At 57.8% G+C, this 25,078-nt stretch overlaps 1 protein-coding gene across 12 annotated transcripts in view; it reads left to right on the top strand.

The window, feature by feature from the left end:
• CHD6 (chromodomain helicase DNA binding protein 6) overlaps positions 1-25,078 on the top strand; it is a 93,550-nt gene that overhangs the window by 29,543 nt on the left and 38,929 nt on the right. For 10 of the 12 annotated variants that reach the window (XM_054218149.1, XM_054218148.1, XM_054218159.1 and 7 more), the window contains 8 exons: positions 2,005-2,060; positions 13,841-14,340; positions 18,561-18,699; positions 19,282-19,431; positions 22,318-22,383; positions 22,878-22,936; positions 23,295-23,412; positions 24,847-24,933. In XM_054218149.1, the coding sequence (XP_054074124.1) occupies positions 2,005-2,060; positions 13,841-14,340; positions 18,561-18,699; positions 19,282-19,431; positions 22,318-22,383; positions 22,878-22,936; positions 23,295-23,412; positions 24,847-24,933 (1,175 nt within the window). Of the gene's footprint in view, positions 1-2,004; positions 2,061-12,958; positions 13,325-13,840; positions 14,341-18,560; positions 18,700-19,281; positions 19,432-22,317; positions 22,384-22,877; positions 22,937-23,294; positions 23,413-24,846; positions 24,934-25,078 lie in introns of those variants that run through there. The other 2 variants (XM_054218157.1, XM_054218156.1) reach the window with 2 other exon arrangements.

Here is a 25,078-nt window from a genome sequence, read left to right as displayed (position 1 = left end):
TGTGTGTGGGAGGTGCTAGTCTGGCCTGCACGAGTCTGGCCTGCGCCATGTAGCTGGGACTGGAGTTAGAAGCCCTTGCCTCTTGTCCTTGGTGTGGTGGGTGTGAGCCACGGAGCAGCATCAGCCTGCAGGATTGGTCCCCTGTTGCGCCAGCCTGAGCGCTGCCCACCTGTAGGACCCATTGGGCTCTCCTCTTTGGGAGGAGAGGCGCTGGGTCAGGGGAGGAACGGCTCTGGGTTTTGGTAAGGTCTGGGCGTAGTAGGGTGCTCCTGCCGGGGAGGGGAGACATGATGGGGGTGCTGGGGGGTCGCGGGGCCTCCCCTGCAGACCAGGGATGGTGCAAGCTGTGACCTTGGGCCAGACGAGTCTGACAGCTGCAGCAGCGAGGGAGGCTGCGGAGTGGAGTTTGCATGGTATGGGAGGGAAACGAGAGGCAGGTGTTTGTGGGATTTGTGTCTAAAACACTTGTCAAATACTTCTGGGCTCTTTGGCGCCCGTTGCTGGCACTGTGGGAGCAGACAACTGTGGAGGGTTGCCTCCCCAAAAAGCATCCACTGCCTGGAGCAGGGGGCTCTGGGCAAACCCCGACAGCTCTGTTGAGTGTACCATGGCTGGGGCTTCTGTGGGGAGGGCACGGGGCTGTAACTTCACCGTGTCCCCTTGACTGTCACAGCTAGTGACCATGTTCATCCTGGGGAGCTGCAGCAATGCCCCATCCACCGGGGATCGGCGCTGTTTCTGATGCTGACCCCATGGTGGGGCTGCTTCTGGCCTTTCTATACCGACACAGCAGCGGCAGGAGGGAAGCGGTGAGCCCGGCTTTTTCCGGCGTCTGGCAGTGTCCAGCCTATGCCCCATCCCTAGAGAAATGGGGCCTGGGCAGGTCCATGTCAGCCGGCCCCATCCTGAGGGTGCGCGGCAGCGATGTGTGTGCTGGGTGTTGGGTCTCTGTGTTTGGGCACAGCTGCTCAGGTGGTGCCTGCCACAGGGAGCTGTGGCCATCGGGGAGAGACCAGCTAAAAGGTGCCGCTGGCCGAGCCGGACCACAGCCACTGGGCACAGGGTGCAGGGAACCTGGGGGAACGGTTTTTGCCCCAGAGAGCTGTCAGGGTGCTGCATCACCAGTTGGTCCCCTTCTCCAGCGAGGGACAGTGTGGGGACATGGTCGCACAGGCAGTTCTGCCTTTGGCACTGATGTGCTGATAAGAGCTGGACTTGCAACTGCAGCCCCTCCGGCCAGGCCTGGTGTGAGGGGGCTGCTTGGGAATCACCTCTGCCTGCAGCCCCCCCTCTCCTGTGGGCTGCGAGGTGGGTGCTGCTCACGCAGCATCATCCTGCGCTGCGGGGGCACAGACCTGAGGAGGCAACCTGCCCCAGCGCTGCTCCGAGGGCTGCTGCAGCTCACGGGGGAGATGGTGTCTGGCAGCATGGCTCTTCCCCCTCCTTGCCTGCCCCGTCGTGGTCCCCCTGAGCAGCTCTCCCTTGATAGTATGGCTTGCAGCCTGCCTCAAGCTCCTGCATCCTCTCCATGTCTCTTAATGCTGTCGTCGTTGCTTGGCAGAGGCTGGTTTGTTTACTGCTTCCCTCTGCTACTGCAGGGTTGGCAGCATCCGACACATCTCTCGGGTGCCTGGGATGGGTTTAGGGCTCTGGGGAGGTGGAGAGCATCTCCACTAGTCCCGGATGTGCCGTGCTGCTTCCTGCTGGGACTGCGACTGCAAGGTTGGTCTTGCCCGGTGGCGTTCAGGTAGCACCGAGCTGCAGGGAGATGTGTGGTCGGGCTCCTGCAAGGAGGCACTGCAAGTGGCTCAGCAGAGCAGATGTCCCCAGGCTTGTCCCTGAGAGCATCTCGTTCTTGCAGCTTTGCTCTGAGCGACACTGGGGTTGGCTCGGCCTCTTGGAGGGGTGATGTGGAAGGATGGAGTGCCTCAGGATAACAAGTGGTTAAGACTGGTGAACAGTCTCTTTATTGTGATTTTTTTTTTTTTGTGTTGTGTCTTGCAGAAATAACATTCATCCCAGATTTGATGATAATGAAAATACAGAAAAAAGAAAAGCAGGTTTGTGACCCTTTCTCCTTCTCCCAACTCAGCTGGCAAGGTCTGGGGACCGTGTCCTGTGTGTGAATTGTTGCAGTTGATGTGTGTGGGGGGGGGGCCTTGCATTTCCAGACAGGGCTGCAGCTCAGCACGTCAAAATTTGACCTGAGCTGCGGCCTAGAGCAGATGAGTCTGATGTGGGCAATTGAACGAGGTGGGATTTGTCTTCAGTAATGGAAATGCTCTTGATTTGGTTCTGTTCCCTGTGGAGGAGAAACCCTTCTTTTCCCTCAGAGTCCCTAGTATTGGTTCTTGTTTGAATCTCATCACATATGTATTACAAAACTGCATGTTTGCTGTGATTACTGCTAATAACATGATGCTCCAGGACTAACACCAGCAGGGAGGTTGGGGAAGATCGTGTCTGCGGGGCTGAGAAAGCTTGGCCAGGGAATCTTCCCTTGCTCAGAAGTAATCCCATCCCACGAAGCTGCCATTTCTGAATTGCCACATTGGATCATAACTACCCACTGCTCCTGGAGGAGATTTATGAGCCAGTGGTCTTTGTATTAAACCATGTGCGGAGGAAGAACCTGACCATCGGCACTCTGATAAGGGGAAAGGACCTGTTACATGCATGGAGACTCGCTCTGCCTGCCGGGGTGAAATACGGATGAAGGTATAAAACAAACTGGTCCACCCTGAGCTGATTTATATCTGTGCTGCTTTTAATGGGAAACCATTAAATTGAACACTGAGCTAAGGGATAAATCTGTTGGAGAGCACGAGCTGGTGCCGTTTCTAGCCAGCTCTGAAGCAGCGTCTTGATGCTGCTCAGGGCAGCTGCAGATTGCGCCGTCGTGGCAGGTTAATGGGGAGGAGGAAGGGAGGGAAGGGTTTGGAAAAAGACGAGTGTGCTGTTATGAGTTTGCAGCAAGCCAAGCGCTGCGGATATAAGCAGGTGTGTGTACAGAGCAGCGATACTGTAGAAAGCGGTGAGTTTACCAGTGTGTCCTAAAGATGCTGTGAAGAAGCAGAGCCAGCCTTAAGATGAGGAGGGGAGCACAGCAGGTCTTGTGTACCAGTACTGCTGGATCACGCCTGCCAGGGCAGAGGGAAGGCCTGGAGGAGAGCAGGGTGCTTTGGGGCACGGGTGAGTGATTCCTCTCCTCTGGTAGCGGAGCCCAGGTAAGAAATTCCCACCACTCCATTGGACTAATATAGCAGGTTTGGCTTCTCTGGAAATGGGATTGCTGAAATGACGTGGGTTTTAAGCACAGCAAAACCATCCTCCCCCAGCACTCGGAGATTTTAAAGGGCTCATCTGCCAAAGTGTTTTGTGTAACTGCCCCTGCAGATGAAGTCTGGGAGGGAGATAAAGGCATGACAGTGTGAGCAAGGAGGGGCAGGGGTCGAGCTGCTCATCTCCTGAGCTCTCTGTACCAGCAGCAGTGTAGGGTGGTCCTTGCAGCATGTCACCAAGTGGGCTGCAGCATTCCTGGAGTCGCCAGCTCTGCGAGGGCTGTGCTGGGGTGTCCCCAGAAGGGTCTGGGCAGCAGTCAGAAATGCTGCTGTGAGTTCATTGTTTGGAAGAAAACCTGGCCAAGCAGGGCTCCTGGGGGTATTCCTGATTGACGTGGTGGAGGGAGCAGCGGCTCCCCGAGGTGGGTGGCTCCCTGCCATGCTCTGCAGTGCCCGCTGAGCGGTGTTGGAGGCAAAACTAGGAAGGGGTGCCGTTCCATGTCTCCCTGGACACCTGAGCACAGGAGCTCCCACACCTTGTAAACAGACTCCTCATGGCACCAAGGGGGGCTATTGCCTTCAGAAGTCAATTGAGCGGTCTCTCAGAGGAGGTGAGATGCTTGTGTTGTTCTCAGGGCTCTCAAGGGCCATGCGTTTCTGTGTGTGTCTCCCTGCCAGCCTCTCACCTGCAGAAGCTCCATCTTGGTACAAAAGCTGGAAAAATGCTGGCACCTTTCATATTGGTGAGGGATGGCAGGAGAGCTCTCAGCTTCTTTTGGGAATGGGTTATGGATGTGCTCTCTCCTTTCTCGAGTCCGTGGCTGCCCTGAGCAAATGCCCTGTCCTGCCCATGTCCGCCACCAGTGGATTATGAAGCTTGCACTGGAGAGCTGGGACAGCAGCAGGCTGTCCTGGGAAGAGCTCTTCCCTGTGTCCCCTTGGTGCCCCCCGCAGCAGTGCCACCCGTCCTGCACGGATTGGGATGGCTTCATGTGCAGGGCACTGCCAACTGGTGCACCAGATGAGGGGCTGTTGTTAGCGCAGGCAGGGTCTGTGTTTGCACGACTCCTCTTCCTTAGTAATGCATGAAAATCTGGTGTATTTGTCACCGAGCTGTGACTAACTCATGAAACCTGTCACTTCCCTTGTGACTTACAAGGCTTTGTGCCAGGGTGCCTTGACTGCTGGGGGAGGTGGGACAGGGTGCCTAGCTACCCTAGGGAGCAATGACAAGCGATGTATTTTCTTTGAGGACTTTGGCAGCACCATCATTCCCTGGGCGTCCTTTCCCGTCTGTGTCCTGCGCCTCCCTGGGCACTTGAAGGGTCTTCTGCTCATTTCTGCCAAGCTCTGACTTGTTGAATAACCTGAGCAATATCGAACTAAAATAAACACAGTTATTCCACAGTGCCTGTAAATCTCCTTATTCTACAGCCATGGAGTGCTCCCATCCCACACGGACTGTAAGAGCAGAGCAGCATTGCTTGTCTCTTGGAGAGGGAGAGGATGGGAAGTCCTGCGACCCCTTAGCTCCTGCCTTCTCCTGGAGGACTCTTCTGACTCTTCAGCCTGGGCTTGGAGGCGGTGGAAGTGTCCCGATCCCCAGCAGTGCGCAGCTGGCGGCGTGGGGCGGCAGTGGGGAGCAGCCTGGGGCTGCGGGCACCACATGGCTACTGTGCAGCCCTCGCAGCGGGGACACGTCAGGGCATGCAGGACCCCAGGAGTATCTGTGGGAGCTCTACTTGCCTTTGCTTCAGGCATTCACTGCATAAAATTAAGATTTTTCCTGAATTTCATGGGTCTGTTTAAGTGAAACGTGAGCTTTGATGTCTAACATACTGGAAGCGCTGCCAAGGGCTGTTACTAGAGCTCCCCGGGGCTGGAGCAGAGTCCTGACAGCGGTGGGAGCTGGTGCAGGGGACTGGGGGCTCGCCAGCCTGCGAGCACTTGTGGCTCCGTCCCAGGCTGTGTCTGTGGGCTCCTGGCCCACCTTGGGCTTTTTTTGTTGTGATGAGACTGTCAGGTGCGATGACCCTTGGTGCAGGGTGCATGCAGGAGTTTTGCTCTGCCGAGCAGCGTGTGGGCACCCACTCTGGTAAGGATGAAAGGCAGAGGGAGCGGTGAGCTGCCAAGGTGTCCTGCTCCTCCATCCGCTGCCAGGCGCGCTGGTCCTGGTCCTCCCCCGTGGTCCTGAGGGTTCCTCGCCCTGCTGCTGCTCAGGCCCTCCTCTTTCCGTGCTCTTTCCTTGCCTTCTTTCCCACCCTGCCAGAGAGGACGAAGCGGGGAGGACAGCCTGGCCAGCCCAGGGCAGCAGTGTTGCCCTCTGCCCCCGCCATGCCCCACGCCAGGGTGATGGGGACTTGCGTGCCTGCTGCCAAGCTCAGTCACGGGATGGAGCTTCCCGGCTGTAGCTGTTGAGGGCTGCGTCTCGGGAGCGGAGCCAGGCCCCACCTCCGTCACGCACCTCCCATGGCGACTGCAGAGCCTGCTTGGAGACATGACGGAGGGTGGCACTTGTGTATTTTTAGCATCTGCTGCATTGCATTAAGAGCTGGAAACGAGGGGTGTGGACACCCAGCGACTAGAATACCAGAGCCCGTGCTGTGCACGCCACTGGTGGCGATTGCAGCTGCCGGAGAGGGTGGCTCAACAGCCTGCTAAAACGCTGTGTATGGAAGAAGCTGCCCCCATGGGGTTCTGCAGCTGGCCGCACAGACTGGGCCAGTGGCTGCCAGTGTGACCAGAGGCAGAGCTGTGTAATTGTGCCCATCTCAGGCTGCTGGCACGATGGCAGCCCGGCTGGTGGCTTCGATCAGCGCTGTGGGGGTGAGCCAAGCAGCTGGTCTGCTGGGCAGCCCCTGGACATCGGCCTCTGTCTAAAAGAGCATGGAAACCTTTGATGACCCCTGCAGTCAGCATCCCTGTGGACGCTCTACATACAGGACAGATCTCTGCAGGGTTTCAGCCGTGCCCTAGACCCAAATGCAGGGCTTCTGTGGAGGCGTCCTGCTTCTCCTGGAAGACCTAGTCCAGCATCCAGCGAACGGCCGTTGAATGGTACTGGCACTTCTGTGCAAGACGACGCGTGGCATGGCCACTGCTGCTGGCTCTGGTCACTGCCTGGCAAGAATGTGTTGTGTGGATGTCGTCTGAGCCTGGTGGCCAGGGGAGCTGGCTTTGTGCTTCGCGATGAACCATGAGAAGGGCTCAGCCGTGGCCTCCTCGCAGGATGGGGCTGCTGGTCAGACCCTGAGGCTGTGGCAGAGCTTTGCCCTGCTGGGAATGCTGTGCTCTTGGCCGGGGGAGGCCTGCAGGGCTCAAGGCACGGCCACAAGGTGCCGGATAGGCAGCAGGGTGGACATCAGGCTGTTGCTCCTTTCCCCATCCCACCCCCAAACTCGTGTGGTGCTGCAGGGTTTGGATGAGGAGTGATGCTGGCAGGTGAGGAGGCTCCGACACCCAGCAGTGCCGATGCAACGTCTGCTTCATCCCCATCATGCCTCCCAGCAGTTCTGGCCTGTGATATCTACCGTCTGGGTCCAGGGGAGTCTCTCTCTACTCCCACCTTTAGGGCTGTCGCAGGGGAAGGGCCGAAAATGATGCTGGGCTGCCCAGCCATGGGGTGGGAGTCCAGGATCGCCGGAGCCAAGGAGGGTGATGTGGTCTCACAGGCTGTCGAGGGAGCGCGGCTCTGGGTTTGGGATGGTTCCCTCCTGGCTGGGCACAAGGTGTAGGATCTTCTGCCCCATCCAGCCAAGCTTGACTCCTTCTGCTGTACCTCTCCCAGGTGCTTGGGCCCAGTGTTCACTCATCTTCATCCAAAGCTGCCTGCTGTTCTCCATTCTCACTTGCCCCTTAGGACTCTCATCCCATAACATCATCCTGGCCCCCTGTCCTAGCTGCCCTTTCCTCTGTCCCCAGTCCCCTCCCTCTTCCCCTCCCCTCTTTCTCCTTGCAGTTGCTGTTCCCTCTCCTTCCTCTTCTCTGCTGTTGCCTTTGCAGGTGCCTGGTGAGGCAGGGCAGGGGCGAGGGGTTTGAACCCAGCTCAGTCCTGCTGGCCCTGGGCTGGTGCATGCCCTGGGCAGGAAAATGTTACTGAACTTCGCTGTTCCTAAGCTCCCCGCACACATGCCAAGTGGACTTTTTAAACTGTTCCTTCAGGTCCCTGTGAACACAGCTCCGCTCTTTGCTGGAGGCGGCGGTGCATCTCGCAGGCTCAGCAGTTTGGGAGCAGGGAGGGAGCCCTTCAAGGACCAGGGCAGGATCCGCTTTACCTCCCATCTCCCGGTGGTGTTTTCCCCTAAGTCCTGAAGAAAAAAATGGGAAGTTGAGTCAAATTGGAACTATAAATGAAATTAAACAATTTTAAGTTAAGGAAACACACAATTAAGGCCCACCCTAACCTTGGCTTTGCCCTCTAATGGGGTCATGCTATAAGTGCTCTGTTAGCCTTCACGGCGCTCTGGGGGCATTTAAACATTTTTTTTGCCCTGACCTTCTCTTTGACAGTGGTTAGACGCGTGGGACAAGACTTCATGCTCCAGCTGCTGCTGAGGGACTTGCTTTCCTGTATGAAATGTAATTTATAGAAGATTCCTCTGGGAATAAAAAAAATGCACAAACGTTACATAAAAGTGTATTCTGAAAATGTAAAATCATTACAATCGTCACCAAAAAAATGCCAGTTGAGAGACAGTGCAAAGGCACAGCGCTAAGGATAAAAAGCGTACTGGGCGTATGGAGGCTGCTTGGGTGCGGTACCAGAGGCTCAGAGATGGGCATCACCTACCAAATCCTGTAAGTCGTCGCCTTTACTTCCCCCCGCCCTCCAAAATACCCTGGAAACAACAAACCTGCGTGCTTAGATGGGCGTGTAAGAAGACACGTAGAAGAGACTTCTTTAGTTAAAAAAAGTTGTGCTAAGAAAAAGGATGCGTATTCTGGGAATTTAAAAGCAAACCTGTAACACGGCAGGATTAAAAGGATTTTTAGGAACCCCTTGCTAAAGACATGGAGTCTAGTAATAAATATTTTTTTTCAGATTTCTCAGGACTAAAAAGCCTTTAAGAGGGTTCACAGGGTAAATAAGTGGTTGAGGTGTCAAGTAAGCGCTCGTGGAAATGGGGGGTTGACAGAACAGCTCGGTCAGGAAGGCTCCCAACCCAGAGCCATCCCTGATGCCACATGCATCGGAGAGTTGCCCTTAAATTAAAGTGTTTGATAAAGACATTTTTGAGCAAAGTAACACAAGCCACCAGGCTTTGATGGTGTTTGCTCTAGAATGGTAAAGGAGCCTGTTTAGGCGTTGGGAATCGCTAATAAATAGCGTTACGGGCTGTTGCCCATGAGGGCCACATCTGTGGAAGGCAAGGTTTAACAAATGTGGAATGAAAAGCCAGTATGTTTACTGGGTATTGGATAAATGGTTAGGAACTATCATAAACATTTTATCTGTGAAAATACTACACTGGTAATTAGTCGGTGTGGCTTTTGTAAAGCAACGTTAGGCCTTGCAATCTGCCGAGGATTTTAAAGGTAGCCAGATCCCAGGGGTGAGTTTGGTCTAGGCTGGAACAGTGCTCGTGGGCTCCCAAACAACTGTTGAGGAAGTTTCTCACTGAATGATTTTAAAGAAGTTAAACATTGTCCTGATAAGAGGTCTTTCTGTGAATTAGTGACTGGTTAAAGAATAGGAAGCAAAGTACAGGAAAAATGTCTCTGCTTTCATGGCGTGGAGCAGTGGAGAAGGCGCCAGCCGATTCCTGCAATCATCTGAGATGCTGAAATGGAAACGGAGTCTGAAGAGTTGAAGAAAGTCTTTAGATGTGCCAAGTAATGCATATGGGGAAACCAGCCATGCGTGTATCTTCACTCGGGGCTGTCCTCGCTCTTGGAGGAGACTGTGAAACGTTGGCAGAGAGCTTGGCATCTGCCTGCAGGTTGTCCCAGAGGCTCATTCAGTGGTTTGGAAAGGGAGGAGGAACAGAGCAGAAACCCTCCTATGTGGTACCTCTGTTTGCTTTCCTACTGCCTCCCCACAGCTGATGGGATTAGAAGAGGTGCAGAGAAGGATGAGGCAGATGGTCTGAGCACCGGCCCAGCCCGCCTGCAAGGAGAGGGAGACTTGTCACCTGTACCTTAGCTGGGCCAAGAGAGTTCTGCAGGGGAAGGATGTGATGGAGAACGGCCAAACAGTGAATGGGACGGAGTGGGTTACAAGGAAATCCTCCTTCGTGCTCTCACACCTTGAGAACCAGAAGCCACTTAGGAGGGCAGCACGATTTAAACAAAATCAGTGGGTTGTGCCCATAGCTTGCAGTTTGTAGTACTGAATGGCACTGGGTGCTTCGGCGCCCGTGGTTACGGGTGGGTTCATGCGGCTGTTAGCTCCCATGGTCTGGATGCAGTCCTGCCACTGGAGGTCCCGAGCCACAGCCAGCCTGGGCAGCTGGGGAGGCAGAGCACGCTGCCTGCCCTGCCCCACTCCTGCCCGCCTCGGGGTCACAGAACTGGCCTAGAGGGGTCCTGGGCTGGTCCAGAGCAGCCAAGGGGAGCCCACCATGCCTGCTTGCTGCAGCAGCATCCTGGGGCTACAGTTTGCCACGTTTAGGCTCCTGGAGCTGGATGTTTCTCCCCTGTGAAGGGAGTCTGAACGTGGTGGTGTGTCGCTGCTGGCTGTTGCTGCAGACACAGTGGCCGGTAGCCTGGGCAAAGCCATAGGCAGCCTGATGGCTTGTGGAGATGTGTGTCTCAGGCCACTCAGCTTGGAGGGTGCTGCTGCAGCAGAGCTCCCCGCGGTGCTGTGTCCCCATCGGTGTGACACGGGCCCTTCAGCTCCTCGCTGTTTGGAAGCAGAGGTGGTGGTTCCCTGTGGCACAGGGGCAGCACCTGATGCTCCGGCCCCGGCTGCGCGGGGGTGGTGTGCTCCTGCCTGCCACAAAGGACTGCCGCGCTGCCGCAGGCAAGCTGCGAGTGCGCTTTGAAGCCACACAGGAGCACAGATGACACTGGCGCTGCTTTCTCAGGCTTTTCCTGTTGATGAGAAGCCAGGATAAACCGAACCTCATCAAGGGCAAGTAGGAAAAGCCCATTCCCTGGCTCGCAGCAGTGCGCCGAGCTCTGACTGCGGATTTGTAGTCCGCAGCACAGTCCTGTGCGGACGGCAGGAGCTTGCCATGGACTCGTAGGAGCATGACGGGGAGCCTTTTTCCCTGAAGATAAACCAAGCAGCCTTGGGTGCAGAAGGGTTTCTGGGGCTGGCAGTACCTTGCCCGCAGTCGGTGTGGAGGAGCCTGGTTTCCCTGCCCCTCTGTGCTTCTGCTGCCTGTGCGAGGCCTGGCTGTGAGCTGCTCGGTGCCACAAGCTGGTGTTTGATGGCCCTTTCATGGCAGGGCCTGTGCCAGAAGCTTCTGGCTGCTCCAGCTGGTGGCAGGTGCTGCTGCTTGGTACCACCACTGCTTCCCGGACGCAGCAGGCTGCGATGTCTGGTGCCCACGGGGCATCCCATGGCAAAGTGCTGGCAACTGCTGGATCTGGGGGCCTGCAGCGCTGCCTGGGAGGTGTGCTGGGGTGGACACGTCTGTGCTCCCACCATGATGGGCTTGCCTGGAGGCGCTGTTGGCAGGCAAGAGGTGATGCAGGAGGAGCGGAAGGGTTGTCTTTTCACAAACCTTCTGACAGCTCATGGTTTTTTATATAAAGCTTTCAACTTTTTGTTGCAGCAGGGCTTGTGGCAGGCTGGGATGTCTTCGTCAGCAACCACAGAAATGCCCTTTCCGATTTGCCTCAGCAGCACAACGAAGCACGAGGCAGACCCCCACAAAGGAGGTCACGGTTTGAGGCCTGCTCTCCTGACGGCTTTGTCAGCCCCTCTCATGCGGTGGGGCCTGAGGCTTCTGGCACATCCTGGCGGCGGACATGCCAATGGCGAGCGGGACATGCCTGGGCTCCATAGCCTGGCTTGGAGCTGTAGGTGCAGACAGCAGATGGGGCAGGGGGGGAGCTTTGGACCACTTGGCTGGTGTGCGGCGCCGTAAATCATGAGCCACTCCCCTACTCCACACTGGTTTGCTGGGAATTGCTGATGCACGCCATGAGAGGGATGCTCTGGCCTGGCCGTCGTGGCTCAGCTCCCCCAGGCACAGGCTGTTGGGGATGGAGCTGCTCCAAGCGCTCAGTGCTTGGATGGCACCAGAACAGCAGTATCCAGACCTGTTGCTCGTTGGGTGGTCTCCCCCTTGTGAGACTCAGGGCTACAAGCTGTGGCTGGGAAGGGGTAGTTCACCCTCCTGCTGTGCAAAGATGCTGAAGATTTGCTTTCTGTCTGGTATCCGCACTTGGCTGCTGTTCAGTGCAGAAGCAAAAGGAGATCCAGGCTCCTGGGGGTCTGTGAGCTTTGTAGCTAATCCAGTAAATTGTTCCAGCTGATTCCCAGCTTTCAAGATCTGAGGAATGCAAAGGCTGGGACTGATCCTGTTGCTGAGCCTGTGGGCTCAGAGGCAGCATTTACAGTGCTGAATTTTTTCCAGCCCAGAACAGGTTCCTTTTAATTGCTTGGGTGCATTTTGGTGGCTTGTCCGTGTGACAGAATGGTCGTTCTCCCCCATCCCAGGTCGCTGGAGCAGACAGGCAGCAGGGGCCGGGGCAGTGCTAGAGGTGGCCATATGCTGGCAGAGATGCTGCTGCCGCCTGCCTGGCTGGTGCCAGATGTGCTGGCAGCCCCACTCATGGGTGGCTGCAGGGGCATCGGGGGTCTTTTCCCCTTACCAGCCTGTTCTGTTTAATGCTTCCATCTAATCCAAATCAGAAATCTGTGCATACAGAGTGCCCTGAGCCTAGACCACCCTGAACGGGCTCCAGTCCTCAGTCCATAGGATGTAAATATTTACATGCTCTCCCGCAGCTCTGAAGAGCCGGGTGGTGCTGGGAGTCCGCGGGGCCGGGGCATTGCTGCCAGAGGCACTGGCACCTCAGCACCAGGGAAGTGGCTTGTGAATGAGCCAGCACCTCTGGTGCAGGGCAGCCATGGGTGCAGGGTACCGGCACGAGCTCACCAGCCACCCTGTCTCATGGGACAGCTAACCAAACACCTGTCTGCAGGACCAGCTTTCCAGCCCAGGTCACGCTGCTGGGCTTGGTCTGTTGCTGATCTGCCAGCCCAACCGCGGCAAGCCAGGCCGGGGATGGCCACAGCTTCCCTCTGGTCATGACCAAGCCGTGCATTAAAAAGAGTTAATCTGGGGGTTGTGGGTGAAAAGCGTGCCATCTCCTGTGAAGGCTGTGGGGTTTGCTCTCCCCCTGCGGGGCCGGAGGAGCGGCTCAGACTGCCTGTGCCGCTGAGCCAGCGGGCTGAGACCTGCCTGGGTTCCTGGTGTTGGCAGGCACTCGGCAGTACCACGAGGGATCGGTGCTGGCCGTGGCCCCAGCCGCTCTCTGGTGGCCCCCTGATCACAGGCAGAGAGGAGAGGGTGCAGTGGGCTGGCTGGGTGTGCAGGCAGAGCCAGGCGCTGCCTGTGCCACAGCCTTGGGCATGGCAACTATCCGGCCCAGCAGCTGAAGGAGAGCCCGACGCGTTGCTTTCCCCATCCTTGCTGCGTGACGCGTTGCTTTCCCCATCCTTGCTGCGTACGTCTGTGCTTCTGCCCAGCCCTTTGGGCATCCCTTGCTCTCCCCACCTCCGGCAGCTGCTGCAACGGATTTTTCTGGTCCCCAGTAGGAATCGTCACCCGGAGCTCCCTTCCTCAGGCTGTCCCCTGCCAGCCCCACCAGCCCGGGCTGCTCCCTGAGGAGCCGGGGTTGGGGCTGACGAGCCTGGTCTCCTTATCGCAGACACTCCTGCTGCTGCTCGAGCAGAGCTGAGCCTTTTTGTGCTGTTTTCTGGTTGGGCCTGACACAGCAGCAGAGCACGCCGGGGAGGCAGCTGAATTCCTTTCAGTGTTCAGTGCTGGAAAGTTCACAGGAAGTGAAGGAAGAGCCGGAGCAGGAAGAGCAGCTCCGTTCTTCTGGGCTGGAGGGAGCCCAGCGCCCAGCAGCTCCCAGGAAAGGTGTCCATCTAATCTCCCTCTTCTGTCCTGAACTCTGTCCTGAGCGGGCTTGGGGGCCTGCCTCTTGCTGGAGGCTGCAAGGCGTCCTTAATTCCCTCTCCCTTCCCTGTCGGGACAATCCCTGGCTCTGGGCAACGGGCAGGCAGTGGCCTGGGTGCGTGGGTCGCTCTGGGTCTCAGCAGGGTGGGGTGTGGAGTGTGCAATCAAAGGCAGGACTGTGCTTGGGGACACAGCAGGGGGGCCAGACGCCTCCGCTCCGGACCTACGTGGGCTGGTGGGGAACCGAAAGGCATCTCTAACCTGTCAGCCTCCGTCGGGTAGGGAACGGCGGTCCTCCCCTTTGAGCTGTGTATGTGTGTGGTGGCCGTTAGCCATAGTTCCCCGAAGGTCGAGGGACATTGCTTGTGCTGCGCCCGGGTGATTAGAGCCTCGCCGGGGCTGCAGTTCCCCCTAGAGCACCTGCTGTTTCTATATCTGCCATTTGCTTCACACGCTGCCTTTCTGTTCTCTCTGCAGCCGCCAGGCTTCAAAGCGCTGAGCCGCTCCCCAATGTCGGATGCCTGGGAGTGCAAGGCGCAGGACCCGTTTGCCAGCAGCGAGGAGCAGGACGAGGTGCCCAACCAGGTGACAGTGACGGCCACAGCCACGGGCGGCCAGTGCCAATGTCCGGAGGAGGAGCCCGACGGCGCTCCCCAGAAGCGGACAAGCACCCAGAACGGGATGCAGGACAGTGGGGGCGGGGGCACAGGCGTGAAGAAGAAACGGAAGAAAAAGGATCTGGGAGAGCAGGAAGGGGGAGAAAAAGCAGCTGTGGAGGTGAAACCAAAGAGGAGGAGGGAGCCTAAAGAACCAAAAGAGCCTAAAAAGGCTAAGGAGCCCAAGAAGCCGAAGGAGCCCAAGCAGAGGGAGGTGGCCAAGAAGCCCCGGAAACCTCGGGAACCCAAAGCCCCCAAGGAGCCTAAAGACAAGAAGAGCGGCTCTGAGCCTGGCCCCAGAGCAAGACCCAAGAAGAGCAGGTGGGTAGTGGTGTGACCTTGGCTCTGTGCCTGGCGTGGATGGGGCTGTGGGCTCGCAGGAGTTTCGTCTGAGAGAGCTGTGCTGGGCCACCACATTGCAGGGTGCGTGAGCTCCTTGTCCTGAAGGCTGGCTGTGGCGGTCGGGAGGCCAGGACTCCCGGCTCTCCAGGGAGGACAGGCGGGTGCCCTTCTGGGGATGAGGCCCTGTGAGACCCCACGTCCAGAAAAGGGCTGAAGACTCCTGGCCTCTCCTTGGCTTGGCCTTTGTTCCAAGTGTCCTGGGGGGCAGAGGGACCTTAGGGAGGTGTCTCACCAGGACAGTGAGGTGCTGTGTGGCAGAGGGCCTGTCGTGTCTGGTTTGGGGTCCAGGCAGAGGATATGTGAGACGAGCCTGACCCTGGGCTATGTGTGCAAGGGTCCCCGCGCCCCTCGAGGCCAGCAGCCTGCCTTCCCTCAGCTCAGGTTTGGGAGGATGGTGGAGCACATAACCTTCTCCTCCCTCTCCTGGGCGGCAGGACCTGTCCCTCCCTTGCAGCTGTGGAGCTGCTGGCAGCCAAGGCCAGCAGCAGGGAGGCCTGAGGACTCCCTTGTACTGCACAGCCCAACGCCTCCGCCTCCAGTAATTCCTCATCCTTTTAATTAACAGGCTGATTGGCCAGAAGCTCTGATTTCTTTGCTCTGATTTCTTTTTAATTGGGAATGTGTGCAGATAACAGAGCAGGACTCAGCAGCACCCACATCATTTGGTTCACTGTTATGGACTGGCGAAAATAAGTGGTTTTTGGAGAGTCCTGTACAAAGCAGGCCTATCAATTGGAGCTGGGCCCTCCTCCTATACTATAAATAATCCATAAAGTTAGTATATTTCTGCTATAAACGGGATGAGTGCAGGAGCCATCTGGGAAATTTTCAGCAAAACCTTTCTTTGTTAGAAAACACCAGTTTGGTAGAGCTTCTCGAGGGGACTTTCTGGAAATGGTCACCAGAACGGGTGTCCCAGGGTCTGTGGGATCTTCCCATCTCCCCCACACCGTGGCTGCCCACAGGACACGTGTGCGGGGTGAGGACCGAGCCCTGGGTCTTCCACAGCCCTGCTCCTTCAGACCTTGCTGAGAGATGGATCCTGGAGAGGCCAGGGTTGCAGAGCTGACGCCGGGTGGCCATTAGTGTCATTGGCGCAGGCTGGTGGTGAACAGATGTGGGGCAGCAAAGCTTCTGCGCCAGGCTGGTGGGGAGCTCAGCAGGGCAAGAGCTGGTCCCGGTGTCCCCGGAGGGTCCCTGAGCTGTGCAGCACTGTCACTTCTGGTCTTCCTGAAGCCTGGGGCTCTGCACATGAGGAAGCCAAGCGCCCACATCGGTCCTGGGCTGGTGAGCCAGAACAGATGGGGATGGACAGATCAAGTGGACAGTGCCGGGAGGGTGAGAGAAGGGCTCTTCAAGGCCCCAAGGAGGGCTGCAGCAGAGGGGCTGGAGGTGGAGAGGGAAGGGGAGGGGCTGCAGGCGGGGATGGGAAGGGTGAAGCCCATGTAAAGACAGCATTAGACACTGAAGAGGATCCCGGGATGAGGGATGCAGCTAGCAGCTTTTCCAGCTGACACCTCTGCTCCACCAGTAAGAAGCTGCCATATCGGCAGTTCGCAGAGGTCCACCCCTGCAGTGGGACCTTTGGGACCAGACCAAAGCAGGGGAAACCTGGGGAAGAGCAGACCGTGGAGGCTTGGTCTCCTGGAGGCACTTATGGCTCTTGCCCAGGAGCTTGTTGCCACCCTGGCAGGTCCCTTGGCTGCCAGTAGTGCTTTTACAGGGTGCTAAAAGCAGCCCCTAACAGCGTGACCCGTCATGGGTCGCTGGTGGGCAGGTCACTCTGCTAGACTGGGAGCTGTGGTGGGGTAACCCCAGATGAAGAGCTGGAGACCCTGGTCCCTCCTGCAAAGGCACGGCAGGGTCTGGGGGTACAAGGAGGGGGGCTGAAGGGGGATCCACTTGCTGTGCTGGGGGCCAGCGTGTGGAGCCCTGATGAAGAGGTCACTTCATGCAAAGAAGAGCAATTAACGTAACTCCATAACACATCATGCATCCAGAAGAAACTGTGTGTGGGAGTCTGGGAGTGCCGCAAAGCTCTGTGTTTTCCTTATGCCTTGTCCCAGTGGATCCTGAGCCCATGGTGCTTCCTCTCGCTCGTCTGTGCCTTCCAGGAGGACCTAGGTCCACCCCTGCTGCTTGGAAAGTCCAGCCCATGGGTTCTCCTTGCAGCTTCCCCCCCTCCACACTCCCTCTTTGGCCCTCTTCTCAGGCTGTTGCCTCGGCCTCTGGGTCACCCACGGGAGGAACAGCCGCTGGGTGGAGGCACCCATGGGTGTCAAGGGGGAAGCTCTGTAGGGGAGCAGGGCTGTGTGTGTCCCCGCCGTGCCCGCTGCCCAGGACAGAGGCAGGGAGGTGGGCTGGGGGCCCCTGGCAGTGCGGGGAGGGAGAGGCGAGTGGCAGGCAGGGTAAGCACTCGTGCAGATGAAATGATTGCTGGGATTCCTCTAAGTGGCAGATAATGGTGGCATAATTTCTTCTAAATTATTTCTAATCATAGCCAACTACTGGTTCATGAATGAAGCAGTTGTTAATTGTGACTTGCAAATCAATATCTTGGGAGTTATTGCTCGGGTGGAAGCAGTGCTCGCCGTGCATTTTCAGGGCCTCTAATTGAAGCACGGGTGCACGGTCAGGGCATTTTTGGCCTGAGCAGCAGATTTTTAACTGCTTGTTTTTTGCCAGTCCCAGGCAAGCAGTGATTTTTCTCATGTAAAACCTTGACGTGGCTTTGAAACTAACCGTTCCTCTGCTGCTGTGCAGGTCTGGGCTGTGGAGGGGATGGATGGCAGGGCTGTGAGTGAGGAGTTGCTCAGCCCAGTGACAGGCACCAGCTCTTTGAAATCTTTCCCTTAAAGTGTTCCTTGCAGAGGGTAAGGATGGACAGGCATGTTGGGAGCGGTTGTTTCATACTCTGGTGCTTTCTGGGCATGTTCCCTTGCGCGGGCAAGTTGTGGTGGGTGCTGGGTGCCACCCAGGGCCGGGTGGCCCTGACCCCGAGAGCGTGCCATGGGGCTGGGCTGCATCTTCGCATGGTTTATGTTTGCAGGAAGGTGGTGGGATTCACTGGGAGCAGGCCCCAAATACTCTCTGCTACTGGAGCATGGAGGACAGTTGCCTGGTGGGACAGGGTCTCCCAGTAGGCCCTTGGAGGTGGTGGTCGTCGTGGGCCGTTGCACCGGTGGGAGTCTGGGACCTGCACTCTCCCTGTGTTTGGGGTGATCATGGGGCTTAACTTCCTCCGGCTGAAGGCACAGGTCAGCGTCTGCTCAGCTTGGAGGGGACTTGGTACTGTGGCTCAGGAAGACAAACCATGAGCTGGAGCAGCTTCTGTCTCAACACTGGTGTAAAGGTTTACTGGGGACCGGCAGGGCTCTGCGGCACACATGGGAGGTGGCTGCCAGGATGGTCGGTGCTTCTCGGACTAGGCTAGAAGGTTTGTCTCGGGGGTGCCAGGACACAGGTTGCCTCTGGAGCTGCTGAACTGCATTCCTGACTTTCGGCGCAGGACATGTTTGTGAGTGCTCTGCTCAGAGCAGGCACCTCATCGCCTGTTGGGGTCGATGCTGGGGAGATCCTCCTTGCGCCTGTGCTGGACATAAGTCCCTGTCTTGTTCTCCCAGCTGGGGCAGAGTTTGCCACGCTCTGGTGCAGGACCTGCCTTCACTGCGGAGACTTCATGGTCCGAGGAAGGGGTCACCCTGCCTAGAGGGGAGAGGCTGGCCTGGTTCCTCCTGGCTCATTGCCACACCTGAGCCACCATCCAGAGCATCCTGACCTCAGGCATCCAGGCTCCCCATGCTGAAGGAGCAGCGAGGGCTGGCCATGAGCTGAACCCCAGCTACTGCAGCCCCTCTGGGGCTCTTTCCCTGGCTGGTGGGACACCCCCAGCCCCTTTCTGCCCCACACCAGGGTGGGGCAGGTGGACCCTTCCATCCCAGTATACTGGAAGTGAATGGAGAAACACTTGATGGTGATCAATGAGCATCACTGACTGGGGATCCCTAATGGCGGGGGAGACCCCAGGAGCCTCGAGCTGCCTCTGGGTGATCTAGTGGCAGCAGAGCCCTGTGTGGGTGCCTGCTGGCTCTCCCCCGGGATCCCTAGGACAAGATCTAACTGTCAGTCTGTCTTGGCAGCAAGGACACCCCTGTGGAGAAGAAGAAGAAAGGGAAGAGGAAAAATGAGATACCAGTGGACAGTTTGGATTTGGATCAGGATCTCCTGAGCCCGTCCGTGCAGAGTCCAGAGGAGTCTGGAGAGTCGGCTGACAGCCAGGTACGTCCAAAATCCTCGGCTGGCTGCTGGTGGGGGAAATCCCAGCTGCCTCTGAGTGGGAGAAGAGCTGAGCCCTGGGGCACAGTGATCAAGAGAGCACTTTCAGCAGCGTGACTGGTAGACCCCAGCCCTGGAGGGCAGCCGATGGCTCACCTCCAGGGCCGGGGTCTGCCAGCCACACTGCTTAGTCAGCTGGTGGCCCTGGGTTGGGTGTACACTGATGTCCTGGGCACTGCGTGTCCCTCAGCCTTGAGTTTCCGTCTCCTCCATGGCTCCTGGCAGCGTGGGGAGGCAGGTCGGCCCTGCAGGGCTGGGCAGCTGCGTGTCTCCGCAGGGCTCTGCTGCTTCAGGTCTCGGGGGCTGATGGGGCTGTGTGGGACAGATATTGATGGAGAGCTTGGCACTGCTGTGATGGGTTTACCTCCGAGGGCTGCCTGTTCTTCCCACCACCTCCATCCCACTGGGTCAGGGGGTGGGCTGAATATCAGGCAGCCCTGGGGCTTTCTCTCCCCTGTTCAAGCAGGGAGGAGGTACTTGGTCTGTCCATCTCCCCCATGACTGCCTTTTTGATCTCATGCACAGAAACGCCGCTCAGGACGGCAAGTGAAGAGGAGGAAGTACAACGAGGACCTAGATTTCAAGGTGGTGGATGATGATGGCGAGACAATAGCCGTGCTGGGAGCTGGGCGAACCTCCGCACTCTCTGCATCCACTCTGGCTTGGCAGGCAGAGGTAGGGCTGGATGTGGGACAGGGTGACGGGGCCTCCTGCCTCCCACAGGGTGTCCCAAGGGTGTCAGTGTCAAGGTTCGAGGAAGTGGGGGATCCCAGCACAAGGGTGGGGTGAGAGTGTGCTTTTCTGGGAGGGTGCAGGCTGGCTTTGCAGGGACTGTGAGTGCACAAAGGGATGGGCGAGAGACGTGCAGGTCCAACTGCCCCATGCTGCTTGGAGACTAAGGCTTCCGGAACGTGTCGTGAAGTTGAACATCTCCCTGAAAGCATGACCCACCCATTGCCCATATCTACCTTTGGCTCCTGTCTCAGTAGCTCTTTTCCATGAGGTTAGTATATTATTTTGGCTCTGCCAGACGAGGGCTTTGTAGGTGCCAGGTGATAGTTTTCTGCCCACATTGCTGCTCTCCGTCAGTGCCTTGGAGCGTAGAGATGCCCAGCCGGACACCTGACAGCCAAGCTGATTGTCCAGGCAGCATGGTAGGGATCTGGGCAGCGTGACAAGGACCAGCCAGTGTCACTGCAGTTTGGGCCTCGCTGCCCTGCCTCCTCTGCCCACGGGTTCAGCACTGGCTCCTGGTGGGTGCTGGCAGTTCCTTCCTGCTGGTCCTGCAGCTCATTCACTCCCTCAGGTCGCTAACAAAGCTGACAGATATTAATAATGGTCACTAATTGTTTTCATAGTGTTCCCGTGACCATCTCTAGTCCCCTCTTCACAAGGCTCTGGTGTGGGTATTAGTCAGCTCTCTTGTCAAACCAGTAAATAAGAGCTGGCCTGACGCTCCCTGCCTCGCATGGAGGGCTGCCGCACACCCACGGGAGGTGCTGCCCGTGCTGCTTCAGCTGCTGACCGGGGCCGTGTCCCAGCCGGGCTCCTGGCAGTGATCTCTCCAAGTGAGATTTTCAAAACAGCAGGTGAGAATGGGTTGCCTTTGGCACGTGTCCATGCTGCCACCCTGCTCTCCTTAGTCTTGGACTTCCACCTCAATTTGTCCCGCTCCAGGTGAATTATTAAGGCAGGTGTCGGATGGCAGCAAGGCTCTCTGCTGAGTGGCTGCTCTGGGCTCCTGCCAGCAGGCTTGGTCTGGCCATGGCTGCTCCCAGGGTTGACACTGCCCTGGCAGGGCAAGATGGGAGTGCTGAGGCCTCAGGGCTGCTCTCCCCATAGCCTGGACTTACAGCTTTCCCCCCTGAATCCTGGCCATATTCCTCAGCAGCTTCCTGAGGTGGTGCAGGGCTTCTCCAACAGCCTGCGGGCTGCCCGCAATGAGCCACGGACCTGTGTAAGCCAGCTGGGCTGTGGGTCAGCATGGGAGCTCCCAGCCGTGGAGCGCTGGAGGTAGCTGTGGTGGCAGCACTGTGCCCCTGGGCTTGTTCACACGAACCCTTTGTGGCCAGGCTTTGTGTGAACCCTTTGGAGGCCAGCAGCGCCAGGGTGGATGCCTGGGCGTGGGGAAATAGGCACTGCACAGCGGCTCCGGTGGGAGCATCTCTGCGTGCTCCCGTCGGCCGTATTACCCTGGCGTGGGGCAGAGCTCCCGAAATAGGGCAGAAATCCCCCTCTGGGCCATGGGAATGCAGCTGAGGGGCCCAGACATAGCTGATGTTACCCTGCTTGCTGTGTCGCGGTGCTGGGTCCAGCATCCTGTCCCACACCGCAGGAGGATGCCGAGGCAGCAGGTGGGCCGAAGGCTGGGGCACAGAGAGGTTGCTGCCCTGGGCGCTGCCTTGGCTTTCCCAGACCCTTTGGGTGAGTGGTGTGGGATGCCCCTGCTGTCTGTCCCTTGCCAGCCTGCCCTGTGCCTTTCTTGGAGGGACCTTTCTAGTCTGTAAAGGGGCATCTCAGGGCTGCTTTGCCTTGGACCAGACTGCTTCTGTCTGAAGGAGACGAACAGAGTTCTCCTCCGTTCTGGTCTGCACTTTGCTCTTCCTCCTGCTGTTGTATCATCTCCCAGACAGGGCAGAATTGATCTTTCTAATGCTCAAGCAAGCTCCACATTTCTTCTGACTGTCCTCTCCCATTAATCTTTCAGTGCTTCTCCTGCTTCAGTGCAGACAGGCACAAGCCTGGCTCTCTTGTCCCTTGGTGTTCGGTGTGCCTGGTCCTGCCACAGCACATGTCCCAGAGAGCTTCGACCTCCCCACTTGCCCTGTGCCTGCTGCCTCGGAGCTGGAAGCAGAACAGTGTTAGGGCCACTTCTAGCAAAGCTCGTGTGCTCAGCGTGAGGGAGTGGGAGCCCGTGGGTGGCCAGCAGAAGGTCTCTGCGGCCTCATGAGTTATTTCCTAATGACAGAGTCGGAGCCTGCCGAGGGAAGGAGGAGGCACTTTGAGCCTGCTGGGAAGAGCTGCATGGATGGCAGTGGGGCTGAGGTGCCCATGTCCTGCGGCCATGGGCAGGCGGCAGCAATGGAGTATGCCTGTGGCAGGGCCTGACAGCCCTGCTCCCCGCTCTGCTGGGGCCCTTGCGGCCATCCAGCACTTCAGGGTTGTGTAAGTGCCAAGGCAAGTCAGAGGTCTGGCATGGAGAGCAGCTGGGAGCAGGAGATGTGCACGTTTTGGTGTATTTCTTTCCTTGAGTCGGGGCAGAAGCACCCAAGCTCCCTCCTCTTTTCTGGGAGACTTCCCACCCTCACTGGCTGCCCTGGTCTAGCTGGAAGGACCCACACTGCTAAACGCGACAGTGCTGCGGCCTCGCTGGCCCAGGGAGCACAGTCAGAGGGTGAGTGGAGCTGGGCTGGCAGCACCTGCACCCTGGCACCCAGCAAGGCTGTGCCTGCCCGGCGGTGAGCTGGGAGAGGAGCGAGCAGCCGTTCTGTGCTGGGCGGGTGCCAGGGGCCAAGCCACACAATGAGCTGGGAAAACAGCGTTCTGCTTTCCTGTCCCTAGGAGCCTCCCGAGGATGATGCCAATATCATCGAGAAGATCCTTGCCTCCAGGATGGTGCAGAAGGAGGTGAGTGGCAAAGATGTCCATGGGGCTGGAGGTCCCTGGGCAGAGGAGAGACAGGACCTAGCTGCCTCGTGCAGCAGGGACGTGAGACGTAGCAGCAGTTGGTGCTGCTGTGCCGTTCCTCACACTCGCTATTCGCAGGGTGCTGCTGGGGTGTTCCCAGACTGGCACCTTTCTGGGTTGGGGATCAATGTGGTGCCTCTCCTGCCCTGGGTGCCAGAAAGCCTCTGGAGAGGAGTCAGGCCTGGGCTGATGCCCAGGAGGTGTTTTAGTCCCCTGTGCTCAAGGGTGGTCTCACACCACGTTCCCCAGGGCCACTGAACCTCTGGGGCAGGCAGCACGCTGAGTGCCTGGCCATCCTCACCGTCCGTGGGGCTCAGCCTGCCTGGAGCCTGTGGCCAGGAAGGGGACGCCTGTCTGTGCCCAGGCCACAGAGGATGCCCCCCAGTTTCTGTACAGGCTCTGGCTGTCGCTAACTCTCCTCTCCTTGTTTTCAGGCTCATCCCGGAGGCATAGCGTTCGAGATGGAGGAGTTCTACGTCAAGTACAGGAACTTGTACGTGCGGCGTTATGGTGCTCAGTGCCACAGCAGCGGGCCCTGTGCATGCTGGAGCGAGGGCTGTGCGCTCCCACCTCCGTCCCACCCTGAGCTGCAGCCCCAGCATCCCTGTCTCGCTGCCCCTGTCCTCCTGAGCCAGCCTCGGCAGTGGGAAGCAGGAAAGCTGCTGCAGCCACAGGGCTCAGTCTTGGCCTGGACCTGGGCCATGGCTTCCTGCAGTTTGGGGTTTCACATGGCGAGGCGTAGGTGTTCTCTGGGTCGCTGGGAGGTCCCTGCTGGTCTGCGTGGCGGATGAGATCGGGCCCAAAGGCCTCTTTGGTCATGTTTTGTTGAATTTTTTTTTTTTCCTCTGCAGCTCCTATCTCCACTGTAAGTGGGCAACTCTGGAGGAGCTGGAGAAGGATCCCAGGATCTCCCAGAAGATAAAGCGTTTCCGGAACAAGCAGGCTCAGATGAAGCATATTTTTACAGAGGTGAGAGCTGAGCGTGGCAAGCAGCTGTGCCCGACTCCGGCACACCTGGGTTCACTGCAGTGACTGAGCAGGCCAAAAGCTGAGCGGTGCCTCTGGCACCTCCCTGCCCAGGCAAGACCAGCTCCAGGGCCAAAATTCAGGGCTGGGAGTGGGCAGGCAGGGTTCCCTGTGCAGCTGTGCCTGCCCTGCCTGAGCTCTGCTGTAGCGCAGCGATCCCGGGGTGCTGCCCAGAGCCCTCCCCGTGGCCCCTCGCTGGCACCGTGACAATGCCCGGGCAGCAGCATGGCACCTGGAGCTTCCAGGCTGTTTTGAACCAGGGCACAGCACAAGAGGGCGCGCAGGTGGGGATGCTGTGACAGCACCCTGAACACCCGTGCTGTCACTGGCAGAGGTATGGGCAGGGTGACAAATGTTACGTGCCAGGCACTGCCAACCCTGGAAACATTGCTCAGTTTGAGGGAGGGCAGCGTGCGGTGCTGGAGGTGCTTTCACGGTGGAGCAGAGATGCTATGGGAGAGAGTGAGCTATAAAAACTTGGACTTAGGGGCAGCTCCTGCCTGCTCTGCTCTATAAGCAGATTAATCGTGTTTAATATGAAAGGTGTTCGATAATTTATCTTGCTGCTCCAGACATAGTTGTTGGATCTCTTCAAACTGCCCTTCACAAGTGTAAATCAGGCCAGTAGGCTATGAAAATTTCTCTGTATTTGGAAAGCCGGGGGTGTGTGTCAAATTTCTTACTCCCGAGTCAGTTTGGGGTCTTTCCCAGGATGCAAAGGAAAAGCGTGTGTTGGAACACACTGTACCACTAACAATTCAGCAAGGAGCAAACGCTCCTTCCTGTGACTAACTGGGGCTTGGGGAGCTGTGAACGTAAAAGCCTGGTTTTTCTCCTTCCCAAGCCCTAGACAACATGTCTCTCCACTGCTAGTCTAAAGCCCACTCCTCCCCAGGTGTTCCTGGCAGGAGGATGAGCACTTGCCTCATGAGCGGTTACTGCTGGCGACTGCTGAGCTGAAGGTGAGGACAGAGAGGGGCAGAGACAGAGAACAAGGTGTGATCCCGTGCAGAGGAGTGGAGTTCATCCGGTGCTGCGTGTGGCTCTGTGCTGTGGCAGTCATAGCTCTGGGTGCTGGAGCATACAGCTCAGGGCTTTGTACCTTGGGGCCAGATGGGCTGGAGTGGACGTTCCTGCCTCCCAGCAAGGGCACCGTGGAGCCTGTGGCTGCCCTGAAGCAAGAGCTTTCCCTTCTGCAGGGCTTCTGCGTCCTCCCTGCCCAGAGACAGATGTCATGTACCTGCATCCAGGGCACTTGGTGTGCTGCGCGCAGCTAACAGTATCCTGGGGACATATGTCCCGGAGCTGTTTACTTGTGCCTGCCATCTGTTTAACCCTGGAATCACCTTGAACTTACCTCTCTTTTTGCTATTGCAGCCTGATGAGGATTTGTTCAACCCGGACTACGTGGAGGTGGATCGAATTCTGGAGGTGGCTCACACGAAGGACCCTGACACCGGTGAGGTGAGTGGCTGCATCGCTTGCTTGCCCCGCGGAGGGAGGGAGGGAGGGAGGGAGGGAAGGAGGCTTGGCAGGAGGCCCAGGCCCACAATGTGCATCGTGTGTCACCTCTGAGCACCCTGAGGCCTTCCCAGCCTTGCGCAGCCCC

This window comes from Rissa tridactyla, chromosome 12, assembly GCF_028500815.1.
Source record: "Rissa tridactyla isolate bRisTri1 chromosome 12, bRisTri1.patW.cur.20221130, whole genome shotgun sequence".
Taxonomy (NCBI): Eukaryota; Metazoa; Chordata; class Aves; order Charadriiformes; family Laridae; genus Rissa; species Rissa tridactyla.
Note: the sequence above shows the minus strand (reverse complement) of the source record. Positions and strands in the feature narration are given on the sequence as shown.